The sequence below is a fragment of the Ochotona princeps genome, chromosome 2 (assembly GCF_030435755.1).
Source record: "Ochotona princeps isolate mOchPri1 chromosome 2, mOchPri1.hap1, whole genome shotgun sequence".
Lineage (NCBI taxonomy): Eukaryota > Metazoa > Chordata > Mammalia > Lagomorpha > Ochotonidae > Ochotona > Ochotona princeps.
In genome coordinates, this window is record NC_080833.1 from 53,836,472 (window position 1) to 53,851,573 (window position 15,102).

Below are 15,102 nucleotides of genomic sequence, written 5' to 3' on the forward strand. Positions count from 1 at the left end.
TTAGCTCCAGCACCAACCCCTTGACAATTTCAAATCAAGTTGCTAAGAATGTTTATAGATGGGTTTTTGTGTGAAACTGTTTTCATTTTTTTCTTAGATAAGCATCGAAGGTTGTCACTGTTGGATTGAATGACAGTTGTGTGCTTAGCTTTATATATTAAAAAACCAAACAACTGCTAAGTCTTCCAGAGTGGTTGTTTTATGTTCTTATCAATAAAATTTGGGCAATCTGGGTTCTTCCTCTGCGTTCTTGTCAACTTTTGGTGTTGTGACTATTTTAGTCATTCTCACAGCGGTGTAGTGATATCTCACTATGGTTTTAATTTGTATTTTGCTAAAGGCTAATAATGCTCAATTTGTTTTTATATGCTGATTTTCCCTCTTTAGTGAAATAGCTGTCCATAGCTTTTGCATATTTTATTGGTTTTCAAAAGATTTGTTCATTTTTTTCTACTTTCTGGCTCACTCCCAAAGTGGCTGCAAGATAGCCAGGGTTGGGCCGGACAGAAGCCAGGAACCTAGAACTCCATCCAAGTCTCCCATGTGAATGCATGGGGTCCAAGAACCTGGTCCATCTTCCTCTGATTTCTCCAGGTAGCAGGGAGTTGGATTAGAAGTAGCGCAGCCAGGATGTGAACAGTGCTCTTATGGGATGTTAGTGTTTCACATGGCGGCTTAACCCTCTGCACAGCAAAGTTGGCCCCCTATTTATTTACTTGAGAGGCAAAGTGACACACAGGGAGAGCTAGAGGAGGGAGGGAGGAACGGGGAGAGAGAGAGAGAGAATCGTGTACACACTGCTTCAGTCCCTAAGTGCTTGCAACTGCCAGTGCTAGATCAGGCCAAGGAAAAGTGCTCGGAACTCCATCTGGAGCTCCTAAATAGGTGGTAGCAACCTTGATACTTGGACCATACCAAACACATTATTAGGAAGCTGGATTAGAAGCTTGGAGCAGCCAGGTCTTGAACCACACACTCTGACAAGGGAAGTGGGCATCCCAAATAGAGGTATAACATATTGTGCCACAATACTTTTGCCCTTTTGCACAGTTTCTAACTAGTATGTGTGTTTTTTTTTTTTTTTAAGATTTATTTTATTTTTATTACAAAGTCAGATATACTGAGAGGAGGAGAGAGAAAGAGGAAGTGGAGCTGCCGGGATTAGAACCAGCGGCTATAAGGGATCAAGGCGAGGACCTTAGCCACTAGGCCACACTGCCGAGCCCCTAGTATGTGTGTTTTTAAATGCTGAGTTCTAAGAATTGCTTGTATCATCTAGACATTTGTCTTTCGTTGGCTATGTGGTTTGCAAGTATTTGTGCCCACTCTGTAGCTTTGGTGGGCTTCAGGATGGAGTAGAGTGATTCCTCCTATTTTATTTCAGACACACGCGTGTACACACACACACACACGGACTTTTTTTCTCAACCATTTGAAGGTAAGTTAAGTGCATCATGGGCTTTTACACTTCAAGATCTCAATGTGTACTTTTTAAAAGAGAGGTATATTCTTCTAAAATCAGAGTCATTATCAACTTTCACAAATTTACCATTGATAAACTTTTATCTAGCATACCATCTATTTTTAAGGTTTCTGGAACATTAACCCACTACTATCCCTTGAGCCTTAAAAACAAAGCAGTATTATGCTTATCAGTGTTTTGTACTTTTCATTTCAGATATCTTTCACAACATTGGACAGATTTTTCCCATATTTTATTTTTATTGTTATTATGAATGGGAGTTTTCTTGACATTTTTTTCTTAGTGAGGTTACTTTTGGGTATAAATATGTTTCTGAGTTCTCTGTGTGAATTTTGGATGCTCTGACTTTGCTGAATGCATTTATCGGATCTGATATGTCCTTGGTAGATGATTTAGTTTCTCAATACATGGAATTGTATCATCAGCAAATAGATAATTTGATTTTCTTTTTTTATTTATAAAGGTTTATTTTACACATTGGACTGGCTAAAACTTCAAATATTATACTGAATAAGAATATGGATATGCTCCTGGTTTTAGATCATTAGGGAGATTCTTTCATATTTCATTAATCACTATGATATTGATTGTGGTTTTATCATATACAATGTTTATTAAGTTGGTAAATGTTATTTCTATACCTAATTTTTCAAAGTTGTCTTAGTAAAGGGCAACAAATTTTTAAAAACACTTTTTCCTGTGCTTAAAGGGATGACCATCCAATTTTTATCCTTCATTCTATTGATGTGATGTATTACTTTTATTGACTTGCATACATTGGATCATCCTCCTATCTCTAAAACAAATCACATTGAATCACGATGAATTCTGTTTTGATGTGTAGTGGTTTGCTTTACTGGCATTTTCTTAAGAATTTTGGCATCTATCTTATTCAGATATGGGTGTTTAGTTTTCTATTTTGTTGCTTTCTCTTGTCTTGAAAGCAAAGCAGTGCTGGACTGATAGAGTCAGATGAACCTTCTGCATTTCAATAGTTTGGAATAGTTTGAGAAGAAAATGAAACTTGTAGTCGAAAATTTGGAAGAAATCAGCAGTAGAGTAGTCTGGGCCTTTAATTTTTTCTTGTTAGATAATTTTGTTTTGTTGGCTCAATTTCAGGGCATAATGTTGGTATTTCATATTTTCTTTGTCTTCATGGTGAATTATGCTTTTCATAAATTTTCCTGTTTCTTTTAATTTTTCCAATTTTGGGATACATATTTGCTCATAATAGTCCTTAATACACTTTTGACTTATCTGCTATTAGTGATAAAAAAAAAAAGAAACCTCCAGGGCAGTCTCTGGTCAGGTCCTGTATTTACTTGTCATTCCGCTCGCTCTCTCTCCTATTTTATTATTATTCTCATCAATCAATTCAATTTTCATGTTAATGCGCTATTTATACAAAAAGAGCAGATTCCATGTAGTTCACAGATATATGATACATTACATTCCCCTCCTCGCCCTCTCTCTTAGTTTTAGTGATAACATTAAAAAAATTATTTATTTTCAAAGGCAGTATTACAGAGAGAAGAGACAGAGGCAGAGATCTTTCGGGCACTGTTTGACTTCCCAGATGCTGCAGCTGAAGCCAGCAGTCAGGAGCTTCATGAAGGTCCCCCACATGGTTGGCACGGGCCTAAGATCTTGGGTCATCTTACAGCTTTCCTGGCTGCATTAGCAGGAACTGGATTAGAAGTTGAGCAGCCTGAACTTGAACTGGTGGCCAAATGAGATGTTAAAGTCACTGGTGGGCGTTTAAGCTGCTATACACCACCACCAGTCCTGACTGATTTAAATGTTCGTCACCTGGTGAAGCTCTTTGTGTGCGAGTTAATATTTGTCTGAACCCAGGCACTGGCTTGTGGCGTAGGTATTTAAGCACCTGGTTGCAATGCCGGCATCCCATAAGGATGCCCATTGGAGTTCTGGCTGCCTCTCTTCTGATCCAGCTCCCTACTGATGTGCCTAGGAAAAGCAAAGGAGGATGGGCTCTGCATCCATGTGGGAAACCTGGAGAAAGCTTCTGTCTGGTCTACTCACAGCCTTTGAGGTCATTTGGGGAGTGGAATGAAGCTGCAGAAGGAAGATTTCTCTCTCTTCTCTCTCTTTGTAATTCTACCTTTCAAATAAATGATTTTTAAAAATCGCTAAGAATATACTTTGGCATATTTTTGCCATATATTTTGTATGGTATATTTTGTAACTTTGCCTTTCAAATAAATAAAATATTTTAAAAAACACACCACGGGTGATCTACAATCTGTTATCTGAGGCAAACAAGAATTCCAGCCAGCAGTTTTTGAAAACTTAAATTTGTAACACGTGGATACACTCCCGGGCAGCAGCAAGGTGTGGAAGCCTAGTTCGAGCCCAGCGCTTAGCACGGTCCTCAAGCCCGGTGTGAGCTGCAGGCAGATGGCTAACCTCTGGGAACCTCGACGTTTCAGCTCTCCACAGGCCGGCAGAGCGAGCGCGCAGCCCCTGGGGGTTCCCGCATGCATCCACGACGTTCAGCCACTCCTGCACCCTCCCGGGTCACCTCCCAACCCAGCCGGGCGGGCCACGCCGGCGCCCCCCGGCCTGCGCTGGGCGGCGAGCTCGGCGCAGCACTGCCCACCGCCCCCCGCCCGCCGCAAGCTCCTCCCCGCGGCGCCCGCGTCTCCCCCGCGGCGCCCTGCGCCCTGACAGACGCGCGGCGGCGGCGGTGGCAGCGACCACCCTCGGGCCCGGCGGCGGCGGGGGAGGGGTGCGGGCGCACCGATGGGCGCCACTGAGAAAGCAGGCAAGAAGAGCCGGAGGCTGTTTTCCTCGCTGCGGCCCTGGAAGGCCACGCGGCGGCTGTGGAGGACGCGCTCGACTAGCAAGGCGGCTCAGGGTGAGTGTGGGCGCGGCCGGCCGGGACCTGTTACCAGCGCCGCTCGGTGTCCGGTTGCGGGATGCTGCCCGGGCTTCGCTGTCCCGCCGTCTCTCGGGCGGGGTTCTCCCGCCCCAGACCCGAGGCAGCGGAGACCGGACTGTGGCGAACTCCTCCGAGGTCTCCGGGCAGGACGTTCTTCCCAGCTCCCGCGCGGCCCCTGTCTGTGTGGTTCTGCAAGAGGAACTCCGCGGAGATGCAGACACAGGTTGGCAGGGCTTCTTCCCCACCCCGCAACACCTGGACGGGCGCCCGCAATGCAGTACCTGTTTGTTGGGGGAAGACCTCCCAGTCCTTACGCACTCCTTCAAGGTCCTCTGCGTCCGGACCTAGTCCTTTTCCAGCCTGTCTGTGGTGACTCCTGGGATCTCAACGCCCATCATTCGTTCATTCAATGCCCATACATTCATTCATTTCGCGATTTTTAGGACTCCGCTGTGTGTGCTAGCGTGTGTTAGGGAACAAGACAGGCAGGCCACGGGGCTGCCGGCTCTAACTACTTAAAGAGAGGGAGGCAGGCATTGCACACCCAGAGCGTGAATCCCCATCACGCCATGCCCCGTGAGTGTAGGAACAGGTTTACCGCGAGGGGATGATGGAGGGCGGCGGGAAGCAGAGGGACCCTCCCCCTCCCACCACCACCCCCCCGCCCCAGGGCCACTCCTTGAGATAGGCTCCGAAGGGTGCTTAGGCAAGGGGAAAACGAGAGCTTGTTGCGCTTGGTTCCAGGTCTGGGCTGGGCACGAGGAAATGGGATTTTAAGCTAAGTGAGCTGGGACACAGCCCAAATGCTCCAAGCCAGAAAGTGACACGATTTGCTGGCTTATGGCTTCTCCCTGTCTGCAATGGCCATGCCCTTTTCTTCCAGCCTGAAAGAATCCAGTTCATCCGTCCCAGAAGCCGTTTCTGGTTCCTGCCACCTGTAACTCTCCTTTAGTGTTGGATCAGCAGTTGGTCAGGTGTTACAGCTTCTGCTGTCACCCGGTGCACTCGTGGTGAGACTGCCTGTGTGTGTGTGTGTGTGTGGTGTGTGCCCACGCGTGCTGGCTTGTGTTTTTCATCTGGCTCCATCATCTTCAGGTCTGTGGACTCCTTGCTCTGAAAGGCTGACATGCCCTGGCTTCTAAAATGGCCGACCTGAGGAATGAGATGGCACCACAGTCCTGGCAGAGATGTGAACCCCTCCCCGCCACTCCCCCGCCCCCCCTACTCCCCAAAGGTTGTTTTGAGGATTCAGTAAATTAAGGAATTGAATGAATCAATAGTTATCAAAAGCTGGCACATGTTAAGCATTATAAAAATTGGAAAAGACAAGCACTAGTTATCTTGCAAATATTTATTGCCTTGGAAACAAGCTTTTCTCAGGGAGGCTGTGCAGCTGGGTGCTGTGGGCCCACCAGCTTCCAAGTTGGAGTCAGGGCTGTGCTAAAGTTCTCCCTGACTGCCACCGGGTGTTGTTGCTAATTCAGTGTGGGGGAAAGCTGACCACCTGCTTTCTGCAGCTTGGTAATGGCCACTTCTACCGCCAGGGCTAGTTGTGAATCTAGGTGTCGAGTGAAACTGACAAAGAGGAAAAGCAGGATATTGTTACTCTTGTGACTAGATTAGAATAAATGTTCTGTTTTCATTTGAAAAATCATGTCTGTATGTACAGCCACTTTCTCATCCCTGCTTCCCTGTTCCTGCCCTGTTGCTTACCCATTGCCATCTGGGGTCCATGGCCATGCCATGCCTCTCATTTCTTGGGCAGCATTGTGACCACTCACTACTTTTTCTGCTATTTCTTTCCTTCTTCCCCTCTAAAGCCATTATGGTATCTTGTCTCTGTCTGTCTCTCTTTTTAAGGATTTATTTATTTTTATTGGAAAGTCAGTTATACAGAGAGAAAGATCTGACTGCTGGTTCACTCCCCAAGCGGTTGTAATGGCCAGAGCTGAGCTGATCTGAAGCTAGGAGGCAGGAGCTTCTTCCTGGTCTCCCACAAAGGTGCAGAGTCCCAAGGCTTTGGGCCGTCCTCCATTGCTTTCCTAGGCCAGAAGCAGGGAGTTGGATGGAAGTTGAGCAGCCAGGACATGAACCAGCGCCCGTATGGGATGCTGGTTCATGCAAGGCGATGAGATTAGCCACTAGGCTACTGCACCGGGCCTGATTATTTTGTCTTAATGTGATACTTGATACTTTATAGAATAACCGCAAGATCTTGTTTAGCTCCTGACAGCTCCTGGAAAGGGGCAGATGCTATTTATAGTCTCCCTGTTTTCCACAGGAGGAAGGTAAAGCAGGAAACACTGAATGATTGACAGAAGGTCAGTGAATGGGGAGTGGCCCCTCAGTCATGATTGCCTGTTGGGTACCCTTTCTGGCTCATCTCCCTGCACAAAAATAAACAGCATCCATTTTTAGGGGACATAGAAGTACAATTAACAAATATAAGGAGTGAGAGAAATTCATGACTCAGTTTTTTTTTAAAGATTTATTTATTTTTATTGGAAAGGCAGATACACAGAGAGGAGGAGAGACAGAGAGGAAGATCTTCTGTCCCATAGTTCACTGCCCAAGTGACCGTAACGGCTGGGGCTGAGCCAATCTGAAGCCAGGAGCTAGGAACTCTTCCGGGTCTCCCATGTGGGTGCAGGGTCCCAAGGCCTTGGACCATCCTTAACTGCTTTCCCAGGGCATAAGCAGGGAGCTGGATGGGAAGTGGGGGCCGCCGGAATTAGAACTGGCGACCATATGGGATTCTGGCGCATTCAAGGCGAGAATTTTAACCACTACGCTATCGTGTAGGGCCCGATGGCTCAGTTTATTTTATGCTTTTAGCAGTTTATTTATTTGAAAGGCAGAGTTACAGAGAAAAAGTGGCTGGACTGGACTGATGTCAGGAGCCAGGAGGTTCATCTGGTCTCCCATGTGGCTGGCAGTGGTCCAAGCACTTGGGCTGTCTTCTGCTACGTTGCTAGGCACGTTAGCAAGGAGTTGGATCAGAAGTGGAACAGCCGGGGTTTGAACCAAAACTCATATGGGTTGCTCACATTATGGCAGTGACTTAACCACTGGGTCACAATTCCAGCCCCTGTCTTAATGTTTTGGATGTGGACTGAATCGTTCATGATGAGGTTGACATCGGTAGACTATCAAGAATTATGTGCTTTAATGTTAGGCTATGGTTTGAGTCTGCCACTAAGAAGGGACACTCTAATAAGCAGTGGTCCTGGCCAGGACACTTCGTCTTTCTAGAAGTCAGTTATACATCAAGAGCAGAACAGTCACAGTACATCCCTGTATCATCATTTCACTGCAATTATCCTATGAGTGCCTGGTATACAGAAGCTCATAAAGGGTTAGTTAATTTTATTATTGCTAATTCAGATCTCTGACCACAGGATCACCCTAAATATGATTAGGCGTGGGGCTGGGAAGTTTAATGAGCTCCTCGGAAAGTCCACAGCTCCAGGCTCTGTTAGGGAAGCTCATTCTCCTGGGCTAACCAGAACGCCTTCTGTGCCGGTGTCTTCCTATCACCCATCTTTTTTATTGATCTTCCACCCGTACACTGCAAGTGAGAAGTAGCACAGCATCTAGTGACTGCTAGCATCTTTTCATCCTAATTCCGACTCCTGAACATAGCAGACATTGGATAAACATGTTTGGAATGAATGGATACTTCTATTCATATACAAATGCATCCCTAAAGAGGCAATGTCTCAAACTGATAGTCTTAACAAATAGAAGGGAAATTGCTAGGTCAAAGAGTTTTTGCTATTTTAATTTTGAAAGATATTGCCACGTTGACCTCCATACATTTGTGCTAATTCATCCCCCAACAACAGTATGTGAGATGCTGAATCTTTGTCGAGCTAAATTATTAGACTTTCAAATGCTTGCTAGTATGAAGCATTTGAAATGGTGTGAAATGGTATTCATGTTATTTGATTTTGAATTTCCTTGACAAGTAACAAGGCTCTAAGTCTCTTTTCCCATGAATTTTGGCCATTTCTGTGTGCACCTCTATAAAATGCCTATTGGCATTTTTCCTGAGTTTTCACTTGATGGCTTGTCTTTTGGTATCTATTTATAGGGATTAAAAAATATTTTGGATACTAATCATTTGTGAATTTAGGTGTCCAAGCAACTTAAAAAAATACCTAGCTATGTGGGTTTGTAAATAATTCTGAATGGGAATATGAACAAGCCTGGTTGAATGGAAATTAAATCTTTAAATGCCTCCATCTTTTCAATAGAGCAATATTCTGGTCAAATGTCAAAGCTTTCGGGTTACAGAAAAGGGTAAGTGGATGGTGGAAATATTTTACAGGCAGTAGACTTCTCTAGCACTTTAAACTATGACGGATAATTGGCCTAGTGTTCCTCCCAGTAGAAATTACCTTCTCTTAACCCTTTTAGGATGAGGAGTTCTTCCTGAGATATAATATTTTCTGGGAAATACTATAGAGTAGGTTTCCAGCGGCAGGGAGTGGTTACTTAGGAGGACAGGACACTTTTTGGTGATAGCTGATTAACCTTATTGCCATTTTCTAGTCGTATGTTCCTAAACGCAAAATCTGCAACAGTGGAGCTGTTAATCCTTCCTTAATCTATTTCTACAGATATTGGAAAGACCAAATGAGCCTGTAAATATGGAAGGGTTAACTAAATGTAAGTGTGTCAACTAGGTTCTGGGAGCTAAGTAGCACTATGGCAAAGTGGGAGCACCCCCAACTGACCTACACTCTTCTGGCTCTGTCCTTTCAGCTGCTTGTTCTGCATACAGGTGCATGATTATTGACCCATTGTTCTCATCAGTATCACCTAGGAACTTGTTAGAAGTGCAGGGCCCAGCGTGGTATCCTAGTGGCTAAAGATCTCACCTTGCATGTGCCAGGATCCCATATGGGCACCAGTTCGTGTCCTGGTGGCCTGCTTCCAATCCAGTTCTCTGCTTGTGGCCTGGGAAAATGGTCAAGGATGGCCCAAAGCCTTGGGACTCTGCACCCACATGAGAGAGCCAGAGAGGCTCCTGGCTGCTGGCTTTGGATCAGCTCAGCTCCAGCTGTTGCGACCACTTAGGGAGTGAATCCTTGGATGAAGATTTTCCTCTTTGTCTCTCCTCCTCTCTGTGTGTCTGATTTTCCAACAAAAATTAATTAAATCTTAAAAAAGTGGCAATTTTTGGGCCCTGTGTTGTGGTGTTGAAGCCTAAGCCTCTGCCTTAAGCTCTGGCATCCCACATGGGGGCCACCCCGAGACCTGGCTGTTCCACTGCCAATCCAGTTTCCTGCAAATGCACCAAGGAAAGCACCAGAAGATAGCGCAGGTTCTTGGGCCCCTACACCCACATGGGAGACCTGGAAGAAGGTCCAGACTCCTGACTTGGCTGAGTCCTGACTGTCCTGGTTTCTGGTCTTTTTGGAAGTGAACCAATAGATAGAGAGATTTTTTATCTTTTGTTCCACTTCTCTCTATAATCTGCCTTTCCAATAAATAAATAAAAAAGATGAACCTTAAAAAAAAGTGGCAGTTCTCTATTTCTACCTCAGAGCTATTGAATTAGAAACTTGGGTGTGGCCAAAATTAAACAAGGTTGACAATAATGCTGGTGCTTGCTGGAGTTTGATGTAGTGGCACGAGAGGGCTTTCTAAAGCTGGCAAATGGGTTTAAATCCCAACTCTTTCACTTGCCAGCTTGTGACATGAATAAATTACCAGACCTCTGCACACCTTGCTTTTCCAAGCTCTCACCATGAGGAGGAGGAGGATGGGATGACATCATTTCCCTCAAGAGATGGTTGTGAGATGTAAATGGCACAAAGCATCCTGGCACTGCTGTTTTAACTGTGTGTCTTTTGGCAAGTCCATTGCCTATCTCTGTCTCCTTTGTCTCATCTTGCAAAATGGGAACAGTTGGCATTTTTGCTGGTGCCAGTCATTGCTGTGAACAGTGTGTGATTTTTACATTTTATTTTGTTTTTCCTGCAATTACTCTGTATTCTGGCCTCCATCTTATAAAAGAGAAAGAATGAAGCAGAGAAAGAGGTTCATTAGTGTTTCCAAAATTACATGACAAGTAAGGTGGGATTCAAACCCAGTCTGTCTGTTCTGAGAGTCTTTGCTTTAAACATCCCCCTTGGTGGGCCCGGCACGGTGGCCTAACAGCTAAAGTCCTCATCTTGAACGCGCCAGGATCCCATATGGGCGCCGGTTCTAGTCCCAGCAGATCCACTTCCCATCCAGCTCCCTGCTTGTGGCCTGGGAAAGCAGTTGAGGACGACCCAAAGCCTTGGGACCCTGCACCCATGAGGAGACCCGGAAGAAGTTCCTGGATCCTGATTTTGCATCGGTGCAGCACCGGCCGTTGTGGTCACTTGGGGAGTGAATCATCAGATGGAATTATATCTCTGTATATCTGCTTTTGCAATAAAAATAAAACAAATATTAAAAAAAATCCCCCTTGGTAATAGGAAATTCTGAATAAATGCATGATGATACCAATAAGACAATGGTCTAGAAGAGGCAGGGATTCTATATTAATGAATGTCCTTCTCATTGCCTGGTAGATTAGTTTCATGTTTAAAAAAATTTTTTTAAGATATCACTTTATTTTTATTGGAAAGTCATATATACATAGAGGAGGAGAGACAGGAAGATCTTCCGTCTTGATTCACTCTCTGTGTGGCTGCAATGGCCAGAGCTGATCCAATCCAAAGCCAGGAGCTCCTTCTGGGTCTCCCACATGAGTGTAAAGTCCCAAGGCTTTGGGCCATCCTTGACTTCTTCCCCAGGCCACAAGCAGGGATGTGGATGGGAAGTTGGGCCACCAGGACAAGAACTGGCATCCATATGGGATCCTGGTGCATGCAAGATGAGGACTTTAGCCACTAGGCTACTGCACTGGGCCCGTTTCATGGAGGTTTAACCCAGCTTTTCTTGTAGCCATTTTGTCCTCTTAGCAGTTGGCTGTATTGTAAACCCCACTCACAGTCAGACTGCAAGCTTTTTTTCTTCTCTTCTGCTCACCTTAGCTGCAGCCATTTGGATGCTCTGAGCAAAGCAGTTGGAGGCTTGACTGGATGGATTGATGGTGGCAGTGCAGGGGAAGTCAGTGCCCTGTGTCCCACTCTGGTCTGTTTTGGGAATGACAGAACTGAAAGAGGCCCCAGATTAATCACTGAAAGATCAATTGTTCTGCCTCATTTAGAACAGAGCCATTTAGAACAGAACTCTTTCTTTCTGTTTAACCTATCCACTCATTATGAAATAAATGCTTTTAAAATAAAAAAGGAATGTGAAAAATCTCCCTCCTCAGTTCCTTTCTAAAGTAAAAATTATAGTTGGAAAGCTTACAATATTATAGCAGTTTTTTTTTCTTTCATTTTTGTTTGATCAGGCAATAAAAAAGCCTCGTGCCCTTTCAATTCAGGGTTCCACTCACTGTTCTTGAACATTTTCTTCGGTTTTACTGTCAAGATGGCCTCTCTGGCTGTGCATGACTCACCAGAATAGTGACTCAGAAGTGGCATCTAACAAGACAAGGACTGTCAGAGTTGTGGAGGACTGAATGGCTGCTGGTGGAGCTCGCCTACAGCCTGCCCTAAACCCAGTTTTTGAGATAGATCATTGAGCCCAGTTATTGGCTGCTTATAATGGTCCTTGCGGCCAGTTTCGTTGAAGCTTGGGGTCTGCCAGAAATGTTGCTGTGGAAGGGTCCAAGGCTTGAATCCATCTTTATCCTCAACTTATGTGACCTGTAGGCCTATGATGGGGGCAGGTCAGGGGCCTCTGCTTTCTGTAAATATTGTGCCAGGATAGAAAGCAAAGACTCTTAGATCTGTTGTAGTCTTTTTTTTTTTTTTTTTAAGTACCCAATTAAATCAATCAAGAATGGGTAGAAGGATGTACACAGTGATGAAGCAAGCGTAAGAAAATGTACTTGGAGGGACCAGCGCAGTAGGCTAGTGGTTGCAGTCCTTGTCTTGCCTGTGCCAGGATCCCATATGGGCATCGGTTCGTATCCTGACTGCTCGACGCCCATCCAGTTCCCTGTTTGTGGCTGAGCCAATTTGAAGCCAGGAGCCAGGAGTGTCCTTGCAGTCTCTCATGTGGGTGCAGGGCCCAAGGACTTGAGCCATCCGCTGCCTGCTTTCTCAGGCCATAGGCAGAGAGCTGGATTGGAAGTAGAGCAGCTCAGACACAAACCAGTGCCCATATGAGATTGTGTGGCCATGGGCAGAAGATTAGCTTTCTTTGCCACTGTACCAGTCCCAATTCTTTGAGCTTTTTGTATATTTGAAACTTCCCAAAATGCAATGTTGGATAAAATGTGAATACTCCTAGAAATGACTACACATTTGAAATGATCATGTACTATTTAGTACAGCTAATAACTTTCCTCCACTCACCTGCCTGCTTTATAACTCCTAACCTGTGTCTTGTCTGCAAGACTGCTTAATTAAGAGAAGAAAAGAAAGGAAAAGAAAAGAAAAAAGGCCTGGCAAGAGACTGGGTGCTAGTTGCTCCTTTATGCCAAGGGCTTCATATTCTTCTTACCATGTGATTCTCACAACAAACTTACAAACTAGTTATTATACTCTCTGTTTTATGGGGCAATCGAAGCCTGAGGGGGTAAAGCTGACCTAGGTCACAAAGTTATAACATTGATCTCATAGCATTTATGGAGGCCTCACTTTGTGTGTCAGGCTTTGTGCCTGCACTTTGTGTATATTATTACATCCTTTGAGCCTTACCCAACCATAGGAGGTAGGTACCATAATCTTTGTCTTGGAGATAATAAAATGGAGAACTGGGGAGGTATAAGAACTTGTCTCAGCTCATTTTTGGAATCAGTAAATGACAGAGTCCACACTGGAACCCAGTTTCTTCTGCTTTAGTCTGTACCCTCCTGTTCAAACCCAGGCTTGGATATTCCTTTGCCCAATTTAGTAAGTCATTAAACCTTGGAGAGCTCTTGATCTAAGGCCACATGTTGCTGAAGGTAGTAGTGTGTTTTTCCAAGTGTTTAGAATCATTATAGTGAGTATTAATGAAGGAGGGTGTAGATGTGACTTTTTTTTTAAGATTTATTTATTTTCATTACAAACTCAGATATAGAGAGAGGAGGAGAGACAGAGAGAAAGATCTTCCATCTGATGGTTCACTCCCCAAGTGACCGCAACGGCTGGAGCCAACAGCTGAGCCAATCTGAAGCCAGGAGCCAGGAGCTCTTCCAGGTCTCCCACACAGTTGCAGGGTCCCAAGGCTTTGGGCTGTCCTTGACTGCTTTCCCAGGCCACAAGCAGGGAGCTGGATGGGAAGCAGGGCCGCCGGGATTAGAACTGGCATCCATTTGGGATCCCGGTGTGTGCAAGGTGAGGACTTTAGCCACTACTCTATTGCGCTGGGCCCAGGTGTGACTTCTTGCTACCAATTTTTTCACTCTGTTAACCTCCAACAATGTTAATGGGCATATTTTTGTTGTTCTGGACTTGGTCCTTGGGGTTGGAGATGCTGCGAGTTTGACGCAATGATTGGGTCAGTAGCTCATTTGGTAGCCAGTTTGGAGTTACAGTGAAGGTATATTCTCCTCATTGGTCTTAAGTTGTCCCAAAAAGAAAGGTGTTGCAGAAAGGTATCTTCTGCTACTAAAGAAAGATGAGAACCCAAACCAAATACAATAGTTTTCACAGACTTTCAGGTTGTCTTCAGATTGTGGCACCTAGAAATTAATTGAGGGACTCTTGGTGACCAGATTGGCCTCTTGGCTATGATTATGAACAGGCAAACCCCGGCAATTAATTCTTTTAAATATGCTCAAGCCTTTGGTAATTATACCCTATATTCATAAAGCACTTAGTTTATAAAGTTACTGTAGCTGTCCTCCTTTTTGATCTTCTAAGCAGCTTGGTACACGTACAGGACAGGTGTGATTAACATCGCTTTGCAGATGAGGAAAATGATGCCAGGATAAATCATCTGGCCTGGACCACTCACTTAATTCAGGGTGGAGATAGGTGACCACCCTTGCATCTCTGGTCCAGCAACTTCTTTGTCAATATTAGGTTTAACCCGGCAGTTTCTGGGGGATGAGAGCAACATGTAAAGGTATTTGTTTTTGTTGTATCTCTTCCAATTTAGGTCACAAAATAGACCAATTAATCCTTTTGTATAAGGGGAAATAAACCTCCCCAATGATGAATGTGTGTGGAGCAGAGAAGGTTGAGAGAGTTCAGAACTAAATTCCCGAGTGAAGGTGTTTGGAAGATACTGTGACAATCCTTACTCATTTGTATAAAACATGTGAAGTGGCACCTCTCCTAGCTTTTCTACCTAAAATGGCACCTGCTACCTCATTAACAAGCTTTATTTTTCTTATTTATTGCCATTTTTATGTGTTTATATTTACTTATTGCTTGTTTGGATTCTCCCCCTAGAATGCATTATCTGCAAGAGTAGAGACCTGATCTCTTTTTTGTACTCCTACCACCCTAGCAAAGTGGAACAATGTATAACATAACTCCCATAACTCTTTAGAGTGGTGATTGAAGCAATGATCTGAGCTGTGTAATGATTGAAAGTTAGCTTGAATTGAAGGACTGAAAGAATTGCTTTCAATCTTTCTTGCTCTCTACCAGAGAGGGCTGTTGGTCTGCCTTCTGCGTCCCTGTTCCTGGTGAAATGGGTTCAGCACCTGAGCCAGGTGAGACGCAGA

General features: G+C 44.7%; 1 protein-coding gene across 1 annotated transcript in view; it reads left to right on the top strand.

The window, feature by feature from the left end:
* Positions 1 to 4,138: 4,138 nt before the first annotated feature.
* DNAJC6 (DnaJ heat shock protein family (Hsp40) member C6) overlaps positions 4,139 to 15,102 on the top strand; it is a 151,292-nt gene continuing 140,328 nt past the window's right edge. The window contains exon 1 of the mRNA XM_058657577.1: positions 4,139 to 4,361. Within this exon, the coding sequence (XP_058513560.1) occupies positions 4,247 to 4,361 (115 nt within the window). The 5' untranslated portion in view covers positions 4,139 to 4,246. The remainder of the gene's footprint in view (positions 4,362 to 15,102) is intronic.